The sequence below is a fragment of the Lagopus leucura genome, unplaced genomic scaffold, assembly GCF_019238085.1.
Source record: "Lagopus leucura isolate 7727_CA_CO unplaced genomic scaffold, USGS_WTPT01 Super-Scaffold_100048, whole genome shotgun sequence".
Classification (NCBI taxonomy): Eukaryota; Metazoa; Chordata; class Aves; order Galliformes; family Phasianidae; genus Lagopus; species Lagopus leucura.
In genome coordinates this window covers 1,490,868-1,516,338 of record NW_024962294.1, presented here as the reverse complement: position 1 = coordinate 1,516,338, position 25,471 = coordinate 1,490,868, and the positions used below count along the sequence as shown (strand labels likewise).

The window sequence follows — 25,471 nt, the reverse complement described above, 5'->3', positions numbered from 1 at the left end:
CCATCTGTCTTCCCTGCAAGTTTGTCTCTGGCCCCGTAACTGTTGACTGGCTGCCTCCCGATCCTTCCCACAGGTAGCACAGCTCCCAGACTTTCACCTTGAGAAGGCTCCTCGTATCCCTCTATTCTGCTTTATTTTCCTTTGGAAGACAGTCTCATCACTCTTCTTCTTTTACTCTTCTACAGCGCTGCATGCAGGGGTGCAGGAGGGTCTCAGCACTACACTAATTCCCCATGAAACTGCCTGGCCACGTCCTCGTGCTCCTCTCCCAGCCCCAAACACACAAAGTCTGTCCCCACTGCTGTGCCAGGAGCCTGCAGGACACACACTGCCCACTCATCACGCTTGGGTGCTGCAGCCATGGGGACAGTGCCATGCTGGAGGATTTTCTCCATGGCCACGTCCTGATGGATGTTCCCCTTTGTTTGCTGTGCTACTTGTTTCATTGTGCTGCACACCGTTCTGCAGCTTTGGGAAGCTAGCAAACAATGTATTTTCCCCAGCAGGATTCATCACAGCAGGATGTAAAATTAACCTGATGCCCTTGAGCACTTTGGAGGAGAGATGGGGCACCCTATGGTACCCAAAGCCATCACCTCACAGAAACAGAAAGTTCTCCCTGGTTCAAAAACTGAAATGTAGGCAGATGTTATGTAGCTGTGATGTGCTGGCTGGGTCATTTTGGAAAGTTCTCCATGCACAGGGAGGGACAAGCCACTTTGCTTTTCTGGTTCTTCTTTCCCTTCGTTCACGTGCGCATGGCTAAGATGCTCTCATGTAAGGCTGCTTTACCCTCCTTAGACTAAGCAGATGAAATAAGAAAGCTCTGTTTCTATCTCCTACATTTAGAATTAGCTTCTCCATTTGACAACACAGCAGCTAGAGCATCAGGAACAGCCCAGACAGACGCACGCAGACAGATGACATTGTGCCAAGCTCTGATTTCAGGACAGAGCTGTGCTCTTTCAGCCTGAAGAACAGAAACCCGCTCTGCTGCATCTCTGCCCTGTGTGCACGGGTGTCACCAGCACCCTGCAGAGCCACAAATGCTGTTCCCTTCCCTTTAGACAGACGCGGCCCTGCTGTATGATGCTGTGCACGTGGTGTCCGTGTGCTATCAGCGCGCCCCGCAGATGACAGTGAATTCCTTGCAGTGTCACCGGCACAAGGCCTGGCGCTTCGGCGGACGATTCATGAACTTCATCAAGGAGGTGAGAGCCCGATTTGCAGCTCTAATTGCTCAAAATGACGGCAAAGATTCTGCAGCAGGAGCAGTGAGGCGTACCTGCACACGTAACAGAGGGTTTCGTGCTTCCAGGGCTATGAAAACTCTCCCCAGGACCCCACGTGTTGCTCTGGCTGCAAAGAGTCCTTTGTAAGAACAAATGAAGGCAGGGAGATGGTGCAAACCTGCCTGTGTGGCTCTGTAAGAAAGTCACCTTTTTACCCCCTGGCCTTTGGGAACTTCTGGAGCAGTGACTTTTTGCGTAGGAAGTCAGGGAAGCAGCTGCAGCAAAGGACACATGCCCAGGGTTGGACCTAAAAGGTTGGGCACAGAGTCCCATAAGGTCCTTAAACACAAAGACAGAAGGACACTGCTGGTGTCAGGGTGCTGCAGCTTGCCCTGCGGACAGCCCTGCACCCAGCCTGGGCAGCACAACCATGCAGCTGTGGGAGCAGTGAGAGGAATTGTTCCCATCACAGGCAGAGAATGAACCTCCTCTTAATCGGCTCTGAAGATTGTATCTCTTCTATCTCTGCCTCTCTCTCTCCCCTATTTCATGTTTTCTTCCCTTCTGTGGAAAGCTGCTCCAGCTGGCTGCCAAAAGACAGTGTAAATAATTTGTTTGGTTGGTTCCTTTTGCAAATTATCCTGAGCTCACACGCCAGTGCCCTCCTGTCGTTTCCCATTCTGGCACCAACACAGCACAGTGCAGAGATAAGTGTGCCCCTATTGCACCCCGAGCAGCACTGCCACACACTGTGAGCATGGCTGCAGCGATGGCCACAGTGCCACCTGCTGAGGTCACACTGCAGGAGTGCCAGCACTCCCACAGCTGCCCACTGCTCGGGACATTCAGGCTCCCATTCCCCTCGGGAGCATCAGCATCCTGCCAAAAGCAGCTCTTAATTTATGAGCTCAAGCAGAGCTGTCCCAGAGCTGGGCTCCCCGCAGCCCAGCATTTATCAGCACCGCAAGGATAAATGCAGCCCGCAAGGATGCTATGATGAATGCAGGAGTTTTTTACTGAGTCATCACAGCCCCAACAGCTGTCGGACACGAAAGGTGCAAACAAAACCAGCACGGGGACTGCAGAGCGCTCTGAACGTCTCCATCTGCAGAACACGGCGATGGAGGTGGTCATTAATTAATCATGTTGTTTGGGGAGAAAGAACCAGGAGTGGGACTAATTAAAAGATAGTAGAGCAGAGGGCAAGAAGCTTATTTACGATGCCAACTGACAGCCCTGTGTTTTTCCTCTCCCCTCCAGGCCCAGTGGGAAGGACTCACCGGACGCATCGTCTTTAACAAGAGCAGCGGTCTGCGCACAGATTTTGACTTGGACATCATCAGCCTGAAAGAAGACGGCCTTGAAAAGGTAGGCAGTGTCTGTCCTGCCCCAGCACAGCTCTGACGTGGAGGAGATGAATGGTGGTTGTGTTGCTTCCCTGTTTTCTGGGTTTTATATAAAAAGGATATTTATTCTGCAAGATTTCTCTGATTCCTCTCCACACCTTTGCTGTGACTCACGGCCCCAGAGCAGCGCATGGAGGATTACAGATCCCAGCTGCAGGAGTGCTTGTGGCACTTCTTGGGGACACGGCAGAGCGTGGAGCAGAAGGAATGCTCAGATCAGCCATTAACCTCTGCTCGCCCAGCCTAAGGGGGGGATAAAACCCATCCCACCCAGCTCCTTGCTTGGTTTGCTCACAGAACAGCAAACAGCTTCTTGAAAGCATCATCTTGGTGTGATTTCCACAAGGAAAATTGCTTGGAAATGGCACTGACTTATTACAGGCTGGGTTCTGGAGGATGCGCTGCGTAGTTTAATTTGCCTCTGTGTTATTTAAGGGATGATAAAGAAAAAGCAAAGCGTGTTTTCTGGCTGTCCCAGCAGCCTCAGCCTCTTGTATTGCTGCAGGTCTCAGGGGCACAGACACCATGCTGGTCATTGAGTGGTCACTGGGATTTCATTCCCCTTTCTCCAATTACTTTTCAAAAGAAAAGCACCAAAGCCTCTAACACAGCAGTCTCAAGGTGAGGTCTGTTTGTTTAAGGTAAAACAGAGAAGCCTGAGGCTGCCTCATGGCCACCAATGACCCCCACCAGACTCCAAACCCACACACAAAGACACCGAGGGCTCCCAGAGCCCTTTGCAGAGTGATGCTGAGTGCTGGCCCTACTAAGGGCTGTGCTGCAGTTTTGCAAGCTCCAGGGCAGCCATTCATCCCCTCTCTGGAGCCATCTGCTTTCAGACACACACAAGGTGATGGGCTGGCAGCAGTGACAAGGCACTGAGCCCTGTGCCCATGGGCATGGACAGGGGATGAATCCCACAGGGACACCAGCTGGGAGCAGTCAGGAGCAGCCTGCAATCCGCTGAGGGGAGCAGATGCCTCCTTAAGTTGGGGTTGGGGATCAATTGCAGTGCTCACAGAGTGTTTCCATCCCAGCTTCCAGCTCCTATCCCATCCCAGCTCCCAGCTCCCAGCTCCCAGCTCCCAGCTCCTATCCCATCCCATCCCATCCCAGCTCCCAGCTCCCTTCTCTCCAGCAGAAGCTGTCGTCACACTTTCACAACACCATAGTAGCTCTGTGCTTGCAGCAACAAATCTCCAGGTCAGCAGAGCCCTCCCCTAGCAATGCATTTGTTGGTGCCAAGCACAGAATAAAGAAAACATTATTTCAGATAAACCCTGTGACCCCCATCCCCGTTTGCTCAGAGCCCATCTCACACAAACTGAGCACACGCTGATCTTTGTACCCCGACTGCTTCTTTTTCCCCACTAGAGTCTGAACAAAAAAAGAAGCAGCACCACCCAAAACAGAGCTTTCTGGAGTGCTGGAGTAGCAGAGAGATGTGTGAGGCACTGCACAGTGCATCTCCACGTTGCACATCTGTCTGCCATGCGCTCCATAGGACCACGTTGTTATCAGTGCTGTGTGCCTCACGCCGCCCGCAGCTCCATGCATATTGCGTGCAACTTTTGTCTGCAGCAATCCTGACATCTCACAGCTCACCACCTCATTGTCTGAAAGCTTCCTGTGGGCTCAGGAGGGGCTCTCAAGTATCGATGTCAAATCTCCGCCGACGCCGCGCTGCTGTCAATGGTTAATCTGAAATAACAGAATGCTGAACAGCAAACAAATCCTGCTCGGGTTCTGCATTATGTAGAGCAGCTTATGTCTGTTGAGCTTTAGGATTGCACTCCTGATCCCGATACCTCCTGGATGTTCCAGGGATTACCAGAGCATTAACTAAACCTAATTACAAGTGCTTTGACTATCTGAGCCGCACAGATCTCTTAAGGCACTTGTTTTCTTTTTCCTTTTCTTTCTGTCATTTTGTTAAATTCATTACTTCAGCCTTAAGTTCCGTGGATTTCCTTTTCCTGAAGAAGCCTCATCCCACAGAGCTTTGAGTAGAGGAGGCTCATTCAGACCCCCTATTAGCATCATTAGCAATGCAGACCTTCGCATTGCAGCTGCTGGCACAGAAGGGAGATGGAGAGCAGAGTTTCACCTGAAACACTCAGAGCCTTTCACAGCGCTCATGGAAAGTCTTCTGGAGTTTATGAGGTTTCTGTTCAGGCAGCATCACCCATTACAAAGCCTGCTGACCCCACACCGTGCCGTCACGCTCCTCCAGCCTCCGGTGCTGCACAGTCTGGGTTAACAGGCTTAGAGCTGCCCAGCCAGCTTCTCTAAATAGAGACATGTTTTGCTATTTCTGGGTCAATAGACACCTTCAAAGCCTAACGACTTATTGAAATTGACAGCTGGAGAAAAGCAGAGCACCTGGAAGAGCCAGGGGGGTGGAGGAGATGTGGTGCTCCCTGCTGCTCCTGGCACCTTCCTGGGAGGGCTCCGCTCAGGGAATTAAAACCAAATTTGGGTATATTTTTGCTCCCTTTGATTCTGCTCTGCTTTGACCCAAAGCCGACAGCCAGTGTGCTCTGACCACCCACCCCACTCAGTGCAGCTGCAAATGGTGCACTCAGCTCCAAACCCTGCTGCCTTCCCCAAGCTTTGCCCCATGCAGCACACAACCCATTGCACAGCACAGCAGTGACCCATGCTGAATGACGATCGCAGATTTCGGTTGGGTGAGACAAGCTGATGTCAGCTTTGCTTCCAAAAGAAAGCAACTTCCATTTTCAGGGAACAGTGCTGGTGTTCCAGCAGCTCACCTTCTGTCTGCTCGCTTCCTTTCAGGTGGGTACATGGAACCCCTCCAATGGTCTGAACATCACCGAGATCTCCAAGGGACGAGGGCCCAACGTCACGGACTCACTGAGCAACAGATCTCTGATTGTCACCACTGTGCTGGTAAGAAACTGCAGCTCTTCCCCCTCTTTGCCCCGAGCTCAGCACACCCTCTGCCCCCCACGTGCGCCCTTGTGGAGTCAGGACACCTCCTGGGGACCCCCACGGCTGCCAAGTGCCCCCATCAGGGATGCTGTGTTCTGCACAGCGATGCCAGGAACAGCCCCAGACCCAGGCTGAGCTGTGACAATCGCGTTTCTTTCCCTCTCCTAAGCACATCTTTGATAAGCCAGCTCTGAGTAATGCCATTACCCAGCAAAGCACGGCTGCTTAGCGGGCCCCTCTGCTGCCTGCTGTCACGCTGCATTTTGTCCGCACGTTGGCTATTGGATTTGATGGCAGGCATCAGATCAGAATGAATTTTTATTTTCTATCTAATGAGTTATGACGAGTGGCTTTGGTTTGGATACGGCCGTATCACACAGTGCAGGTTCGTGGAGTTACCACCACGAAGGAACAAGGAGCATCTACCCCAGACAGCCGGCTCACAGCCACATGGTCCTCTTGTTTTTGGGGGGAGGGAGGGTGGAGAGCTGCTATTGGGGGGATCTCTGAGGCTGAAAGCTTTAGGCTATGCAATCCGTGAGACTGAGGGCTGTGTGTGGAGCAGTGGCAGGGGGTGCAGCCACAGCTCCCCAGCAGATACAGGTAAACAACAGCCAGATCAGGAGCTATGACACAAGTGCACGTGAAGTGACAAAGCAAAAGGGAGGGGGAAGAGAGGGGAAGGAGGATGCGTGGGGGGCACTGGGAGGTGCAGGAGCCCGCAAAGGTGAGGTGAGGCCATGGGACTGCAGGAAGGGCAGGCGTAGGTAGAGCTGAGAGCTGGGCTGAAGCTGGGGAAGGCATCTGCTGGGGTCAGGATGCATTGCAGGGCCTGGAAACGTCCACTTGGGGTGACCCTCCAAGACCAGGGTGCAATGCAAAATGATGGGGACCTGTGAGCCATCTGCCTCTGATATCCTTCTCTCGGGCAGTGCTTTCATCCCATGCTCTGCAAGGATGTACACACTGCAAAACATGCAGACAGCACCAGTTCCTATGAACTGCACTGCGCACGGGGTTGGGGGGACCCTGCAGCCCACAGGGAATGCACTCAGCCCCAGTCTGCAGCCACTGCGCCCTCACAGACCGGGCTCTAAAAACCCACATCCCTAAACTGTTTGTGCATTTGCACTCTGCCTTTGTTCTGCTGTGCCGGAAAGCCAGAGGAGGAGCCTCAGAAGGGGAAGCACGAAAGGTTATTTTTTCCCCTTTTTGTTCACATCGCAGCAACTTGTTGGAAGAGAAATATTACCCCAGCAGCCAGCACCACTCTCCCCAAGCAATATGGGAACTGTGAAGTTATGAAATTGAGGGCACCTTCACTGAGAAATCGATTAGCAAACCGAGAGAGCTTGTGAATTGGATGTCTGGCCATTTTCAGTAATAAATTGTGAAATAGTCCATGAATAAGTGGTTCACAGAGTTCAGAATTACCCCCTAGGAAATGTTTGAGACCTGCAGATGCATTACTGAAGCGGGCGCCGTGCTAATGTTCGGCGCTTCGGCTGTTAAATATGTATGTAATCCCTACAGCGCTTCCCAAAATTAATAGTGCTTTACAGCTGCTCTGGAGCTGCCGTATTTATATCCAGACCCATCGATTGGGCCGATCCACAAACAAAGCACTAATTCTAGAGATAAAAAAGAAAGCTGGGGAGGAGGTGTAGGGGGGGCAAGGCGTAACAGAGCTGCGTGCCAAACTCAGCCCCGTCACAGCGGTGCTCCTGCATCGCTCTGTGCTTCTGCAAACGCTGCTCTGTGCTGCAGGCAGACACCAGCTCCAGCCCTGCTCCCCAGCACGGTGCCGGAGCCCAGCCCCGTCGGCAAGGACACCAGCCTTGTGTGCAGTCCTCACTGTGGCCATCTATCAGCTGCTGCTACCTCTGCCTGCCTCCCAGCTCCTGCCCGCTGCTTCTCAGCCTTTGCCATTCCCATCTGTCGTCCCCTCCGTGTTTCCCCCCTCGGGCTGCCCTTGTGCCCCCCGTTCCCTGCCCTTGGTGGCTGCCCATGCCTGATGCCATCCCAAGCCGTGCCGCTTGCTGCACCCACACCTGCTACCCGTTGCCCCATGGGCATGGAGCACTTCTCCACTTGGAGCTGCTGCCCCAACCTCCCCACTCCCCAGAGCAGAGCCCTGCATCCCATAGGGAGCGCTTCAAAACGGAACAGAACCAAACTGGGGGATCATTGGGCTGCAGCAGCCATGCACAGAGCCTGCTGGGCTCAGCCCCAGACCCACAGCGTGGTGGGCACCCAACCGTGCAGGACTGGCGCTCCTATTCATCCCCCTGACCTTGCACTGCCCCTCAGCACTTCATTTCAGAGCATGAAATGGATATTTTTGTCCCTGAAATCCCACCAAATGGAAAACAGTTGGCCGCTCAGAAGAGACAAAATTAAATTTTGTGGGGTAAACAAGGTTGCTAATTAGCTGCTGCGCTGTGCAAAGTTAATTTACTCCCAGCGTGTCCCCGTGCCAGCACAGCCTGGCGAGCTGACCCTGGAGCCAGGCTGAGCCATAATGGGGTCTGTGCTGTCCGTGCCCAGGAGGAACCCTTCGTCATGTTCCGCAAATCTGACACGGCCCTGTTTGGGAACGACCGCTTCGAGGGGTACTGCATCGACCTGCTGAAGGAGCTGGCTGTCATCCTGGGCTTCACCTACGAGATCCGCCTGGTGGAGGACGGCAAGTACGGAGCACAGGACGACAAGGGTCAGTGGAACGGGATGATCAAGGAGCTCATCGACCACGTGAGTGGGGCACAGGGCTGCGGTGGGGCTGGGGCACAGCGTGGCCAAACCTGGGTGGCACAGCCGGAGGGCATGGGCAACGTATAGGGCACAGCTCTCTCTCCCCATATCTGCATTTTTAATAAGGCAGTTTACAGAAGCCCACTGACGCCAACGCAACTCCAGGGGCAACCCTGCTCTTGCAGCTGCCAAAAGGTCACCTAGCCTGAAGCCAGGACACACAGCCAGCAGATGCTGAGCTCCTAGTTGGGTTCTGCCTCCAGCACACCCCATGCCCCCTCAGGGCCACTCAGGGCTGTGGTGTTTGTACAAAGTTCTCCTTCCTGGAAAAGGTCTCTGGAAGAAGAGATAGGACAGAGTTCACTCTGATCTCCATTTCCCAGGTGCTACAGAGCACATCTGTCCCTCCTTTAGCCCTGTCCCAGTGGTGCAGCACTCGGACCCCCTCCCAGCCTCACTGACACCTCCCAGATTCATTGGCTGCACTTGCAGAAAAGAGACAAAAATAATCTCTTGTACGTAGCAGCCGTGATGCTCTTCCAGGCCGTGTGAGAAGGATGCATTTGCTGGGTGAGTCACTTCGGTAAATGAGCTTTGCTGTGAACAGATAACAGAGCATTGTCTCGCAGTGAGACAGCAGAGCTGGGGCTTAGAGATCTAGGTTGTGTTTCCAGATTTGTCTTGTCTGCCTTAAATGACATTGGACAAGTTGCTTCTGTGCAGTACTTGCTCCATCTGTAAAATGCAGATGATAATGATTATGTCCCTTAGAGGGACACGGTGATGCTCCATCAGTTTGAGAAGCACACGGCAGTCCTTAGATGGCTCATCCTGGAGAGGCAGGAGGATGGCAAGGGCACACGAGGACAGCCCTGGGGACCAGGACACGTTGCCTCACAGGGGAATGTGCCACAGGCTGTGCAAATCTGCCTCTGTATTTCTGCTTCCAGACAGGTTCGTGCAGACTTTAGATTGAAGGGTCTCTTACACAACAGCCCTGGCTATTGTGTGCCCTGAGCAATGTGTGTGACATGGATGTGTGACACAGGCTGTGTCCCCTGGTAGCGTGCCAGATCACAGCATCCCACAGTGCTGAGCAGGTCCCCGCTCCCAGCACAGCATCCCTGCTGCAGGCTGCTGGGGAAAAGCTCTGAACAGGAGATGAGATATGGGGAACAACAGCCGCGCTGTCACTTAGTCTGACCCATGTCACTTCCAATGTCCTGCAAGACATTGCAGGGCTCTCAGGGGCTTTTCTGATCTTCCCAAGACTGGAAACGACAAGCTGAGAAGATATGGGGAACAACCTCATTAAGTCATGCCCTGAATTCACAGTCAGTCTGCACCAAAGCATTTCTTGGCCTCTTAATAAAACAGTACATTAACATTCAGCAACAGCAAAGGGCCAAACCTCTCTTCTTGCAGGTTTCCTTGCAAGCAAGCATCAGGCTTGCACTCTGACAGGTATGGCTGAGTGCACACCGGGCAGTGATTTACAACCACTGCCCAGACCCTGTCTGAAGCCATTCTGTCCCTTATCTACACGTCATTGCTTTTTACAGCAGTGTTTATGTAAAGCATTAAAAAATGAAACTGCAACCAGATGCGGCCCTTGCTTAGCAGCAGAGCTCCTTCCTACCATGCAAGGAGAGGAACAACACCTGATCGGTGCTCAGGAGAGTTTGAACCCGTGTCATAACTCTTATGAAAAGTGCTGGAGATGGCATTCAGACACAGTGATGGGAACAGCGCTGCCCGCACTGCAAGACTGACATCAGGGCTGACCGTCCTCTGCCATCTCCATCTCACCTGCGCAAAGCAGGGGGGTCTTTGGGAAGTCTCAGCACATAGGTAGGGGTAGCTCCCACCCCACGGGCCCTTCTGCTGGTGCTGTGAGATGCCCAGGCAGTGGGGCTGCTTAGGAGGTGTGACGAATGAGTTTTGGGGTGTGGTGGTGCTCAGCTCACAGCAGTGCACAGTGCACAGAGGATGGGCTGTTTGCACAGCTTGCTGCACTGCTGCCTTTGGAGTCGCGCATCCTTCCGCTGTCCCTTCTGATCCAGACATGCCTGCCCATAGGCAGCGATGCCTTGGGCAATCCGCCTTTGTGTAATTGCTTTGTTTCACTCTGGCCTTAAGCATAAACAGGAAGAGCAACAGCAGTCAGAGTCGCTCACAGCCTGACCCCATTTGTGCCCCCAGGAGCAGATAAGCCCCAAGCAAGCAACTCTCTGCCCTGTGCCCGCCTGCTGCTCACCCTGCGCAGCATCACCCACCCTGCCCTGCATCCGTAGGCAGTGAGCAGCGAGCTGGCAATGGCACATCTCTGCCCTGCATCAGCACTGAGCTATTACTGCTGCTTATTCATAGGAATTATTATTGATACAAGCAGAGCTGCGCTGCGCGCCATGGCCCATCCATCCCGGTTCTAAATCGTAGCTGTCTGCCAACAGAACGGCTGCAAATCTTCCGTGTTGTTTGTGGGCAGAGCCACATAAAACCACAGCGTGAGTTGTTCTGGACATTTTGCACAAACTCGTTCACAAATAAAACTTGTCTTCTGCTGAGACAGTACATATCAAATTTCCATTCAATCTGAAAACTTCTTGTGGGAATAAAAAAGGCGTGAAAAATAATAGGGTTTCTAATGGAAATCCCTGCCAATGGTAACTATAGAGAAGATGTAATGTCTATCCTTAGGGACGATTTATGACAGCTGATTTAACACTTTCACAATAAATGGGCATTTATTGACAGTACATTCTGGCAGAAATACATATTGCACCACATTGCCACGTTCCCATTAGCGCTGTGCACTGGTGGGTGTTTATCTCAAGTGCTGCAGAGAGGGGATTCATCTGGGAGCCATGGGGCCAGCAACAGGAAAACCAATTGCTGGCGGATGAGGCTCCTCTTGTTTCACTTCTTATTTATGCCCTGGAGGAACTCAGTGTCAGAAGATGGCAGTGAGCCCCAGCAGCGGGTTGCACCCCTCCTCTGTGCCCAGCACTGCTAATTGGGAGCATTCAGACTGATCAGACCGATGGAGCGGCTGATTGAAGCTCTCTGTGGTGTGGGGAGCAGCCCCAGCTCTGTGCTGGCTCCCCGCTCTTCCCTCCCTGGTGCATCCCTAAGAACTCGGTTGCTGTCACTGTGATCCCTGTGACACCCTGAGGTGTTCCTGCTCCCTCTCCGAGGATCTTCCCTAAAGAAAAGATTGCAAGAGCCTCAACCCTCCCCACTTCAGCCCAGCTCCCTGCTAGGGTTCCCTGCCAGCATTCCCAGCACAGCGGTGGGCAGAGCTGTGCCCAGCAGGACAGCTGCACCTGGGGATGCCCCGATAGGGGATGAACGTCTGGGTGCTGCCAGAAAGAGCCTGTATAATAACCCAGCAACGCATGCACTATTTACCTGTCTCTCAGGCAACGCACACCTAATTAGTTTATGTAAACACAGAGCTCAGATTGGCAAAATAAGCACCGAGGCAGCTTACTTTCTTGAATAAATATATGTCCTGGTGCTCTGCTCCAGGGGCTGCAGAGCTGTGGCCCAACACGGAGCAGAGCTGCAGATGGGACTGCACGGTCCATGGGAGCAGTGCAGAGATCTGCAGTGAGCTCAGTTCCCTGCACAGAGCACACAGTGGCACAGCACCAGGGCTGCCCTGTTCTGTGTTGAGAATGTTGGCTCCCTGGCCTTGGTTCAGAGCAGCACTTGAGGAGATCCGTAGCACTTGGAGGGGTGTGCAGGCTCCGAGAAGGCAGAAGCGTGTGCTTAAGTGGCTTTGCTGGATAAGGGCCTTTAAGCTGTTGGCACTCACCACAATTCCTCATTTCTAATAAAAGCCATCTAACCGTGCAGAGCACAAAGCTGGGGATGGGAGAAAGAAGCATTCAGTATGTGACACCCAGATCATGGTGGCACGGTGGCACCAATGGCAGCTGCACCCTTGGAGGGCTGATCCAGCTGATCCACAGCCTCTCCATCAGCAAAGCCTGAATCAGAGCCACCTCCAGAAAAATCTGCATTGAGAAAAAGGGCATCAAAGCACCCCATCCTGCCCTGAAAGCTGTGGGCACAGCACAGCCCGGGCTGCTGCCTCCTTCTGTCTGTATGCGACACGTGCTGCTGAGGATGTGGGGCTGCCATCAGATCATGGGAGCTGCTGAAATGACACAGTAAAATTTTATTACTGTGCTAAAAGCGTTTTGATCCTCGGGCATCCATGCAGATTTTTCTCCTTTCGTTTTCTGTGGCAAAGCACAAGCTCCTGGCCGGCATTCTGCTTGCTCCATCATTCTGACAGTTCTGGCTTGCAGGATCTCACACAGGTGGCTGCTGGCCCTGGCCGCAGCACTGCTCATTTCCTCCCTCTCTCAGGAGTGAAATCCTTCACTATCTCCACCAGCTTCCCCTGCTCACACTGGGACACACACAATGCTGGGTTTGGAGCACTCTGGTGAAGGCAGCAATGACAGAACCTCTGCACCATTGCAGCATGGGCTTTGCTGTGGCTCCCAAGCCATCCCAGCCGTGCAGGCTGAGCCTTTGGGGTCGGGTTATGATGCTGCCTTTCAGCAGACCAGAACAAGCTGAACCCAGGCTCCCCACAGCCCAGCACAGCTGAAATCCAGGCTCTGTGCCTGGAGCCCCTCTGCCCTGCGTCCCAGGAGCAGAGCAGGCAGCAAACACAGCTCCATGTGCTGGGGAGCAGGGCTGGAAGGATGAGGATGCTCACTGTCTAATGGCTTCTTTCTCTCTCTCTCCCTTTGTGTCTCTCCCCGTGCCGTGCACAGAAAGCTGACCTGGCTGTTGCTCCTCTCACCATCACTCACGTACGGGAAAAAGCGATAGACTTCTCCAAGCCCTTTATGACCCTGGGGGTCAGCATTCTGTACCGGAAGCCCAACGGGACCAACCCCAGTGTGTTTTCCTTCCTCAACCCTTTGTCTCCTGATATTTGGATGTACATTCTCCTCGCCTACCTGGGGGTCAGCTGCGTGCTCTTTGTCATAGCCAGGTAAGGGGATGCCCACAGGGCCCCGCTGCTCCCCACACTCCACAGAACTCTGCAGGGATCCGACTGCACCACAGGAGCCACGATGTTAATCCTGTTTCATTAATGAGATTACCCCTGGCCCATGACCCGTTGCTCCACTCCACTCCTGCCCTTCCCACAGAGGGAGATCCCAGCATCAGCTGCAGCACAGGGTCTTAGGGCATCCGTGGCTTTGTAGAGTGCAGATGGCTTTGTGCTCAGCTGTGGCACTGCTCTGTGTTAAACCAAAACAGGCCCAACTTTTATCTTCCCTGTAGTGACCCTACTGTGTGCATTCCAATCAGTGCCTCCCCTCCTGCACAGCCCACTTCCAGCAAGGGCACAGCCAGCCCCACAGCCTTCCCAATGGCAAAAGAACAGAGAGCGCATTGCTACGGACCCGACAATGTGTCTGTTTACAGAAATTAATATGCATCTAATTAACATGTTTAAAACCTCTATATTTAAAAGCAGCAGAATTTGCATACATTTGCATGTGTTATTAATTTCACAGCGTCTTTGATGAGATTCACAGTCCAGGGCTCCTCTGAGTACGTGATGCCACCTCCTCAAAGCAGAACAAAGCCTTTGCTTGCTCTTGGCCATATCCCTGGCCCTGTACACTCCTTAGGTGCTCAGATATGTGGGGTGAGGCCCAGAGAAGCGTGCTGCACACCTCTAGCCATGCAGCAGTGCTTCAGGAGCCCCTGCTGCCCCCCAGGGCTGTGCCTCTCCCCACAGCACAATGTAGGAGGCAGCCCCTGCCTCAGCCCCTGCCATCCATCAGGCAGTCAGAGCAGAGATTAAACATGAAACTGCAGTAACTAGAACCGATTAACCCTCGTGTTCCAACAAATCTGCAATTTTCAACCTCCCTCAGGTCCTTGGAGGCTTTTAGAGATGATTTCCTAAGTTTACTGTGTAATATCCTAATTACACATCACAGCAGTTGTCAGAGGAATCCCTGCCTGGCAGACAGCACCAGCGCTCCCCAGCCCACCTTGGGGGGCAAAGCTTCTCCACCCCTGACCCCCCACTGCAGGGGCCTCACGTCCCCTGATGGCACCAAAGGTCCCCAAGGGCTGCAGGCTGTAAGGGAAGCATTCTCCCTCCCTGTCCTTGCAATGCACCTCTGCCATGTGGCAGAGCCCTGGGCCGGGGCAGAAGGCACTGAGCCCCCAGTGCTGGTGCTCTCAGCAGGCAGGTGCTCACCCGGGTACAGAGAACCCTGGTAATTACAGGAAGGAGAAATACTGCGATGATTAATGGAATTTCTTCACTTTATGTCTCTGTCAGCCATGCAGAGCACAGCTAGATGGACTCTGCTGCCGTAACGTCTTTGGCTCGAACGCCATCAATTATAGGGATGCTCGCACAGCTTGGAATTAGAATTCAAATACAGTTTTAACTGTTATGAGTTTATTTCTCCCTACTCATCTGAGTACCAAACCCAGCTCAGAGGATTCAGATTCTTCTTCCAAAGCGTGTCTGTTGTGCACTCTGCAGCCACACAAGGCACTGCAGTACAGGACAGTGCTGGCAGCCCCTGACCCCCACTGTGTTGGGACCCAGCACTGCTCAGCCCCACTGCACAGCACTGTGTGGGCTACACAGGGGCTGAAACACAGCCCTACAAACAGTGTTCTGTTCCTGATGCTCCTTCTGCCTTCAGACTCTTAAGAACATCAAGCATTCCACGTAACTAAGGTTCTGCAGGAACAACAGAGTGTTAAGAGCTTTCATGGGGGAAATATGGGATGTATTTATCATACTCAGAAGCAACACAGCCAATATCTGCTTTTGACCCTGGCCAGGCCTTTCAGATTCCATCCTCCGGAGAAAAAAACACTCAGCATCACAAAGCCTGAACTCAGAGCTGTGAGCTCCAAACCAGGCACCAGGGTCATGTGCTGCTGTTACAGCCATAGGTCAGTGCTGCTTGCAGCCAACCCAGGGGCTGCTCAGAGGCAGGGAACGATGGACGTGATCCTCTCCCCCTTTAATCAGCCTTTCTGCTCCCAGTGCTGAAGAACCACAATGCCAACAGCTCCGTGGCATCTCCTGTGAGGGGACACAATGTGGGGTCACAGCCACCACCCATCACTTCTAGCACAGCAGGGTGGGGATCAACACTCATCTTAATTGCAATCAAGACGGGGTGATTCATGGGAGATTTCTCTGGAGATGCAATTTAGACTCAGAAGCACTTCGTGTTAGATCTCACCTTTAACTAAGCCTTCTTTGAAACGCTCCCCTGCCAAAAAGAGACAAGAAAGTAATCAGAGGTTTTGATGAAATATTTCTCAGCCCCTGTTCTGCACCTGAGGAAGAGGGATGCCAGCCCATGGCACATCCCAAGCAGCCCAGATTGCATCTGCATGGGGTCACCAAGCAGTGCTCACTGCTTCCTTCCTTACCCACCCCTTCTTTTAACGGTCCTGCTGCTTTTCAAGCACCGAAGGCAGTTGCTGCTTTGCAATTTTCTGAATATTTCCCTGTAATCTGAACAGCATCGGTAGGTTCTCACTCGGAGACCTTGAAGTTCTGCAGCATGCCATCCTGCCAGGCTCATTTGATCTCAGCAATTCCTTTCTGTCTAACAGCCCACCACGGGCAGCCCGAGAAATTTTCCATCCAACCCCAAACTCCACCTCTACCCCACAGCTGGGGCTCAGGCAGCATCGCTCACACAGCACACACTGACAGCAGGTTGAACAGATGAGGCAGAGCGCAGCTCAGCCCAATGTTTGCTTTTCCTCTCTGATTTTCTCACATTTCACCACTCAGAGGGAGGGGGGTGGTGGGGGCGGCTCCAAGGATCCCCTGCACAGCTCCATCCTGCGCTATAGAGTTTGGGTTCTGTGAGAGGCGCATGCAGCAAGCAGAGGTTGGGGCAGCTCCTTGAATCGTGAGCTCTTTGTGCTGGGACAGAGCTGTTCTGTGCTCTGAGCACATCCCCCTCCATGCCTGTGGACACGAGAAGCAAAGCACCAAACCTCCAGCACATCCAACATGGGTTATGGGGGAACACTGCCCAGCGTGAGCTGCAGGCTGGGCTCGGCCATGGGGTTGCTGCAAAGCTATAGGGATTTCAGAAGGAGATGATAATTAATGCCTGGTTCAAGAACAATTATGTCAATTATGGTTTTAATTTAATCTCTGCAACATCTGGGACTCGAAAATAATGTAAATATTTGTAAAATATAAAAAATGTAAGCTCTATAAACTTCAGCATCCCTCCTACGGGGCATCCACCCCAGCTCCTGGCTAACAGAGGCAGATCCTATGGACTGCTCCTGGGCAGGATGTGTGCAGAGATGACTGAATTCCTTCTGTTTTGCCCGTGAATAGAGGGCTGTCCACGGAGATTCCCCCTGGAGAAGGAGTGCTCTCCTGTGTGCCCACAGTGAGCACTGACACACAGAATTGCTGCTTGTGGGGTTGTGAGGAGCTCCACTGGGTGCAATCCCACAGGCACGAGCAGAGTCCCCTGCACCAGAGCCGCCTGCAGGATCAGCGCTGCACCTCTGCTCAGAGGCACAGGATCCCAGCTGCTCCCACATCTGTCACGTCCCATCACTGCAGCAGTGTGGGACAGAGAGCCTCCCAGCCACGCTGGTTACTGCCCAAAACCTGGCACTGAATTTGCCTTTTTCTTTTAAGGAGCTGCAAGGGCAAATGGAGCAGCAGCCCCGCGCAGCACCGGGTGTGCATGGCCTGTATTCTGTGCCACATCCCAGCTCATGAGCTCCTGCTCTGCGTCCCCACAGGTTCAGCCCATACGAGTGGTACGACGCACATCCCTGCAACCCAGGCTCGGACATCGTGGAGAACAACTTCACCCTGTTCAACAGCTTCTGGTTCGGGATGGGCGCGCTGATGCAGCAAGGTACAGAGCTCCCTGCTGCTTCTCCCACACCGCGGCTTTTCAGACATACGGCTTCATTTCTATGTGACAGGAACAAGATAGCATCGCTGTGTCTGTCAGATCCAAGCAGACACCACAAAGGGACACTGCCAGCCCCGGGGCACAGCTGTCAGGGGATGGGGAGTGGGGCTGCTCTGATCAGGCATAGCCCACAATGGGGTTCCTACATCCGTGTGCCCACAGAGCCCCCAGATTTCTGCTGGGTGAGAGCAGCACTGAGCATCTCAGCCTTTTTTTCCCCCCTTTTTTTGGGCGCTGGCTCAAAGCCCATCCCATGAGCTCACCCTGCAGGGCACAGCCAGCTCACATGTGCCCTGCTAACAGTAATTACTCTTAATGACAAGTGCAGGTGTTGGAAGGAGCAGCTCCAGAGCAGCTATTGGGAATCACAGTGCGGGTTGTGCAGGGGCAGTGCCACACATAGCAGCAGCCCTCCAGCTCTGTTAGTTCAGCCATGCGTTTAAATATGTTATCTCAGATCTATTGCAGAAAACAGAGCTTTGTGCACTCTGATCTGTCCCTGTTTCCATCCCTGTGTGGTCATTCTGTGCACTGGGAAATGGCTGAGAGCCCTTTGAAGCACTGGGAAATGGCTGAGAGCCCTTTGGAGCACTCCCAGAGCTGCTGGTGTGGGTTACCAGCGTGGCAGGGAGCTTAGAAACGGGCACAGATAGGATTACAGCTGTATCTATGGATGCAACAGAGCAAAAAGAATGTATAGAGATGGAATGAATAGAGTAAATCCATTAGGAAGACAGCACGGAGCGAGCTTGTGAGCAGTGCTGAATGAGGAGCAAAATACAGCTGTGGTCTAATTGCAGAAAATCCAGGAATAGGAATCAGTGGAAAACATCAAACACCCTTCCCATTTTATTTATCCCACAGTGGTGGTGGCAGCCAGCAAGTGGCAGACCCATAGCACTGCCCCACAGCAGTGGGGCTCCTGCCCACACCTGCCCCCAATGGGCAGCGGCTGCGGATACATGAAAAGAGCTGCATTCTTTTCAACTCAATCCCACATCTAAGAAGAAAAACATTTCAAAGGTAGACTGATGTCACACTTCCCTGTGCATCAAAGGGCGAGGGATGGGATGGAGAGGAGAGGCGTCTTGAGAAGAACTGAAGCAAACTGGAAACCCAATGCTTTGCTTCCCGGCGCCTCTTCGCTACGCTCAGACAGGAGAAAAGCTGCACTCCACACCAGGCTTTGATGCCGCTGCACAAAATTGCTCTGCAAAGCCAAAATTGCTCTTTGTTGCAAATTCCAGGTTGGCTGTATCCTCCAAATGCAGCTGTTTCAAACCCAGAGCTCTTTCCTGGCTCTAAAAGGTGTCTTGGGTGATTACAAAAATAGCACAGCCCATTTAGTCCTTCATGTTTGCTCAGTAAAAGTCATTCCAGTCCTGTTACGCCTTTCATGCAGCAGCATCTCCAGCTCCCCTACTTCTAACCACCATTCAAAGCACCGGACCCTGATAGTTCCTTCCTCTCAATGTTTGATTTCTCTTTTTAAACCTTGTGTATTTGAACGCACTCCCTGGAGTGAGAGCTTTGAAAAGTGATCCGTATAAAAGCAAAGCACTCTTTAAATGGCAGAACAAAACACTCATCAAAGTTCATCAGTGCCTTGCTATTCAAATCTCATAAAAGCTGCCTCGTTAATTACTTCGGTTTGAACATTTCCTGTAAATTGTGCACTGTACCCAAGGTCAGCAAGAAAGGGACAGAGGGACCCACTGATCTCCTCGCATGCATCTGGATGACGTGCCTCAGAAGCAACTGGCTTTAATTGCGTAGCTGTTACAGTTTGACAGTGAAACCCAATCCTTGTTGTATATGTACGTATACACGTGGATGATGGATATAAAACAGGTCCCTTCTCTGGTCCCATCCCCCCCTCCACCTCCCCCAGGCTCTGAGCTGATGCCCAAGGCTCTCTCCACGCGGATCATCGGTGGCATCTGGTGGTTCTTCACCCTCATCATCATCTCGTCCTACACGGCCAACCTCGCCGCCTTCCTGACGGTGGAGAGGATGGAATCCCCCATTGACTCAGCAGACGACCTGGCAAAGCAAACCAAAATCGAGTATGGGGCTGTGAAGGACGGCGCAACCATGACCTTCTTCAAGGTGAGACGCGGCTCGGGATGCTGCCCCCCTCTCCAGCAGGTTGTTCCTGCCTGCCATCTTCATTAAGACATTAACCCTGTCGCTTTAGCTTACCTAGATTCACATCATGGCTAAATCCTTCTCTCCCAGTTGCTAATTGAAGTTGCAATTATAAAATTGCAGCAATGGGGGCTGTACCCAGCACAGGCTTAGATGATTCAACCTACAGCAAAGAGGATGGATGCTCCTTACACTAAAGCCTACAGAAAACTCCTTCATTCCCTAAGAATCCCCATTTCCACACTTCCCCCACTGTTATTCCTCCATCCTGGGTCACACTGCTCTGTGTGCAGCCAAAATGCCCCTCCTGCCCCATGGTGCCCCTGCTCACGTTACCTCCTGAAGCCCCATGCATGGCAATGCCACCAAGGCTTCAGAATCAAATCACGTTTATTTCTGCTGCTTAAAACATGATTTCAGAAGTTAGCCAACACTGCGGGGAGGGTTCCAAGAGCATTCATATTTCACTGCTGCCTCAAAAATGGAAAGAAACCCAGAGACTTAAAAAGACCTTTGGAACCGCAGCTGGCCTTTAAAAACACACTTTTAGAAAAGAGCAAGAGAATAAAGGAATCGAAATGAGGGGTGATTAACCTGAGCAATGAGCATCCCAGCTTGGAGAGGAATTTAAATTTAATGGTGACCTTAAAAAGCTGTCTTGCAAGAAAAGGCCACGGCAGAACACAGAGGCATGCTTTATTCTCAGTGCCAAGTGCACGAGGGGATCCTTGCACACCACCACGTGTGCCTTGCACAACTGATATTCAGCTTACATGCAGTGCTTGTGTTGCATATGCAAAGGTTTTCCTGGGCGGTATGCATTCAATACTCCCCCTGAAATCATGGAAGCAGGGTTTTGTCTCCTTGCAAATGCTCAGTCTGTGTGTTGGTGGGGGTCTTTTAGGGTCTCTGATGGCCAGCAGTAGGATTCCTCACCATGGCTGCTGGCTGAACCTGGAGCAGCACAGTGCTGCCTCCTGAAGGAGCAAGCATTGGGAGACACAGCCTTTTACTGGGGCGTTTTAACTACTCTTTCCAATAAGAGTTTTATATGGAAATAAAAGGAAACCATCTTTTTTTTTAAACCAAGGACACAGCATCTTTATAGCTTCCTATCATTATGCATCAGAATCATTCTCCGGGCTTCTAATGGGCACTTGGCACAGCTCAGTGCTGCAGCACGTTTCCCTTTCCCTGCGTTGTGCCGTTGCTGTTTGGAGATGAACGCCAGCACTGCCCTCTGACACACGGGCACAGCACAGGGGATGCTGCACCCACTCAGCCTTCATGCATGGGCTGTTTGCTGCCCACCCTGAGACCCCCTCAGCCCCCCATAGACCGCAGCACTGAGAGCTTCCCGACTGCATCAGCAGACTGCGACTTCATGAGAAGAACCTTGGAGCAGCTATTTATTTCCCGGCGATGCAGATTGAGTTACAGGAGTAAACAGATCAATTAATTTGGGAGCAGCATCTCGCTTTCATTGCGGATCATGCCAGGAATCCTTCATATCGTGCAGGAGATGCTGTCTCGCTCTGAACAAACGTGGGGCTTAATGTGAGGGTGTGTGGATGTGTGTACACATACATTCACTTGTACAGAAATGTTAAATCCTCCAGAGTAAGTATCTTCAGTTGGGGAAAATCAATTTATTTTTTCATACAGGCTGGAATTGAAAATCGTCAGCCTGAAAGTTACTTTCTTGCCAATTTCACTGATAAAAAAGCATATATGTCTTGGCAAGACGCCTCATATTGCCTCCTCTAAACTATTCCATTAATTTATTTGGGTGACTGCTCTTGAAGCATTGGTTATTAAAGGCAGCTCCTGAGCTGTGACTCTAAAGAATGAGCTCAGAGGCATTGAGTTCCTGCACTCCCTGCACACAGTGGGGCTGCTGCCCACTTCTGCATGCCCCTCACTCAGCTCTAGGGCAGGGGCTGCTTGCCACCATAGCATACCTTGGGCTGGAAAGGACCCCAAGGGTCAGCAAGTTGCATCCAACCTGGTCTTGAACACCTCCAGGTGCTGTATTCACATCCCACAACGTGTACACGACGTATGTACTCACCGAGTATCCATTTACTGCTAACGAATTACTGTGCATAACGAGGACGGGTTTGCTTATGGCAGTGGTGTGCTCCCAGGGGACATCACCCACATCCCATAGATGAATGAGGCCTTCTGAAGTGCGGCCGCAGCGCTCTGTGAGGTGTGAGCTGCAGCTCCCCATTCCTCCTGCAACGCCTGATTGATGGCTGCTCTCACCATGACTGACAATCACTTCTAAATTGGACTTCTAACAAATAGCCAGCTCTATCAAACCGCTGGTGCTGCACTGAGAATTACAGCTGGTGAATTTTCGCTTGGAAAGGGACTGCTCTTATCTCCTGTTAGCCGAGTTAAAGAAACTAACTGGAAATAAATTCCCTGTGGGGAGGTGGAGGGCTGCAGACTGCAGAGCTCAGCCAAAGCAGAGCTGTGCCGAGCTGCACCAAGCTATGCTGAGCTGTGCTGAGCTGTGCCGAGCTGCCTTTGCAACCACAGCTCACCCCAGGGCTCTGTTTGGGGAGGACGAGGCCACAGCAGCTTGCTGGGCAGACACAAGGCTGGGGCTGCAGCAAACAGGAAGGTCTGCAGCCCAGGACTCCGTGCTGGAGACACGCAGCATCCATCCTGCTATTTCCACACAATGAAGTCCCTGAGCAGGTCAAAAGAAGGGATTTAAGAAGAGCAGAGAAGAGAAAAGTGGGTTTTTTTTCTGTTCCAAGCAGTCCTGTCTCATGTAATTTAAGCTGCCTGAAGAGCTACAATGCCTCATGCAAGTCCTATTAGCTTCACTAAATGCAGCCTATTGATTTTTTGCCAGTTTATTTTGCTCTGCGCTTTAAACTGGGAGAACACTGATGTTGTTTAAGAGCCCTGTGTCAACACCCAAGGAGCATTAAATGCAGGAAGAGAAAGAGCAAAAGGGAGAGCCAGTGAACCCAGAGGCCTCTGATCTGAACTATATAAATGTTAAACAAGTCGTTATCGGCAACTCGAGTGCGCTGTTCATTTCAATTACCCATCGTAATGCACAGATATTTAATAATCCTTTTGGAGGCGACATTTCTTGCTGCTCTTTGAGGCTTGATAGATGCCACAAATCTAGCTCACGGGCACTGGACCGGATTTTCAGGCGAGGGAGATTATCCTGCCTCCTGAATGCAGCTCGCTCCTGCACCGCAGGTTCATCAGCGGATTATAACGAGTGTGAATTCTAATTGACATCAGCGAGTCCGTGGCTGTTCCAGCAGGGATGAGCCCATGGGTCAGCAGCAGAGGAATGGCCTCTGTCACCATGTGGCACTGCTGGGGTGCTGGATGGGTGAGCAGAGCCACAAACCCACGTGCTGAATAAAGGAGGCGGACAGGCAAAGCATCCGAAATATCAATCATAAAGAGGGACTGCCTGGCTTAGCTCATTTTCCCCTATATAAATACATGGATAGCAGCAGCCAGAACCGTGTGCAGGATGAGCCTTGTGCCTGTCCCCAGCACAGCAGCCGACCAAGAGCATGGCCACAGACAAAGCCTGTATTTAAGATGTTATGGAAAGACCAAAAAGAGCCACACTTCTTCTCACCAACACATTTCCTAGAAGAAAAACGTGTCTGTACAAAGAGCAAGCCAGACAGCATGCTCCTCCTTTCTAACAGAATGCCTGCTGCTCGTGGAAGAATACCAGAGCCTATTTTTAACCATAAGACAATCTTCTCGAATATTTCCAAGCCTCTGTTTATGTGGGTACGTTAAATTTGTTTGGCAGTTGCACATACCTCAGAGGAGACGTTTCCTTGTGGTGCTTGGGGAAAGACAGAAATACAACAGAGTGTGTGAGAGAGAGAGAGAAAAACAGATCCTCCAACACATCCTCTGTCTTCTCTCACTGTCATTTATTTTTTTTTTAACTGTAAAGATGCAATTTTTTTTCTTTTCCCCAGCAAACAGAACATTAATTCTTATTTTGGTATCATTTTCCCAGAAATCCAAAATTTCTACCTTCGAAAAAATGTGGGCTTTCATGAGCAGCAAACCCACAGCTCTCGTTAAGAACAACGAGGAAGGAATCCAGCGGACCCTGACGGCTGATTACGCCCTGCTGATGGAGTCCACCACCATCGAGTACATCACCCAGAGGAACTGCAACCTCACCCAGGTCGGGGGGCTCATCGACTCCAAAGGCTACGGGATTGGGACCCCCATGGGTAAGTGGCTGTAGGGACACAATCCTCTCCCAACAGCCTATTTCCAAACACCAAAGCTCATACGGACCACCTTCCAAAAGAGAGATGTGGAGGTCCTGGTCACTGGGAGGGCATCCCCACTTTGTGCTGTTTGCCTCCAGGCTCACCGTACCGGGACAAGATCACCATCGCCATCCTGCAGCTGCAGGAGGAGGACAAGCTGCACGTCATGAAGGAGAAGTGGTGGCGGGGGAACGGCTGCCCTGAGGATGAGAACAAGGAGGCCAGTGCCCTGGGCATCCAGAACATTGGTGGCATTTTCATCGTGCTGGCAGCAGGCTTGGTGCTGTCGGTCTTTGTGGCCATGGTGGAATTCATCTACAAGCTGAGGAAGACGGCGGAACGTGAGCAGGTACCAATCCCACACCTCCCTGCTAGCTTTGGGCTGAGGATTTCCCTTTCCTGAGCCCCCTGCACAGGGCAGAGCCACAGCACCCCTGGGTGCCCTCCCTGTGCTCCCTGCCCGTCCCATCCTGTGCACAATGAGAGCCCATGGCATTGAAAGGCAGCCTGTAGGAATGTCCTTCCTGCGTGCTGCGGTGCTGCAATGGGAAGCGCATCCATAGCAAAACCATGGCAAAACACTCAGGCTGTGTGTCAGGGCAGACAGGTGCAGACACTGCTCACTGGCAAGTGCAGCAGGACTCTGCCTCTCTGATTCATAACCCTACCAGCCCCCACCAGCATCACACAAACCCTCCAGAGCTCTGTCTTCCTGCAGGAGTTAGCATACACAAGGTATAACCTTACCAAAGCAGAGATAGTCAACCCCAAAGCTTGCACACAGCTCAAGTCCCACTGAGCACAGCTGATCATAGAATCACAAAGTCACTGAGGTCAGAAAAGCCCTCTCAGCCCCCAAGCAACCCCAGCCCGCGCCCCCCATGCCCACAATGTCCCTCAGTGCCACATCCCCACAGCTCTGAACACCTCCATGGATGGTGACGCCAGCACTCCCTGTGCAGTCTGTGCCAGTGCATCACTGCTCTTTGGAGAAGAAATCTCACCTAACATCCAACCTGATGCCTTCAGCACGGCCCAAACCTCTGCTGCTGCAGAGATGAGCTCCAAAACTGCAGGCACGGGGTGGTAACGATGTGTTCTGTGCCTCCTCTCCGCAGCGCTCCTTCTGCAGCGCGGTGGCCGATGAGATCCGGCTGTCACTCACCTGCCAGCGCCGGGTCAAGCACAAACCACCCCCACCCGTCATGGTGAAGGCAGATGCTGTGATCAACATGCACACCTTCAACGACCGCCGGCTGCCAGGGAAGGACAGCATGAGCTGCAACACCGGCCTGACGCCCGTGTTCCCATAGGCAGCAGAAACTGGGGGCGGGAGGGAAGGATGCGCAAAGGATTTGCTCCGAAGTGGGGGAAGAAAGGATTTGGAAGAAAAATCCAAATCCTTTCATCAAGAGGGAACAAGAGGGAAAAAAGAAAGAAAGACAGAAAAAAACGCAGGAGAAAAAAAAAAAAAAGAAAAAGAAAAAAAAAAAAAGCTTGGTTTGGTTCATTTCGAGAACAAGGCCTTTCAACACCGCTGCATCCATCACCGGCGCAGAAGCAGCAACGTCAAAGCACAGACTGCACTGTGGGTCTCGGGGCTTTTCTGTTTTGTTTTTTCTTGTTTTTCATTCCTCATTTTTTTACAGCTTTGCTCCCTGGCCTCGTGCAGCCCAACGCCCCACCAGAGTCTGATGTTT

General features: G+C 52.1%; 1 protein-coding gene across 1 annotated transcript in view; it reads left to right on the top strand.

Moving 5' to 3' along the window:
* Window positions 1-25,084, top strand: part of GRIK3 (glutamate ionotropic receptor kainate type subunit 3) — a 69,220-nt gene extending 44,136 nt beyond the window's left edge. Inside the window, exons 7-16 of the mRNA XM_042885019.1 lie at window positions 1,068-1,211; window positions 2,493-2,600; window positions 5,438-5,551; window positions 8,141-8,344; window positions 13,141-13,364; window positions 17,153-17,271; window positions 19,223-19,440; window positions 23,507-23,729; window positions 23,870-24,120; window positions 24,890-25,084. Coding sequence (XP_042740953.1) covers window positions 1,068-1,211; window positions 2,493-2,600; window positions 5,438-5,551; window positions 8,141-8,344; window positions 13,141-13,364; window positions 17,153-17,271; window positions 19,223-19,440; window positions 23,507-23,729; window positions 23,870-24,120; window positions 24,890-25,084 — 1,800 coding nt within the window. The remainder of the gene's footprint in view (window positions 1-1,067; window positions 1,212-2,492; window positions 2,601-5,437; window positions 5,552-8,140; window positions 8,345-13,140; window positions 13,365-17,152; window positions 17,272-19,222; window positions 19,441-23,506; window positions 23,730-23,869; window positions 24,121-24,889) is intronic.
* The last annotated feature ends 387 nt before the right edge of the window (window positions 25,085-25,471 follow it).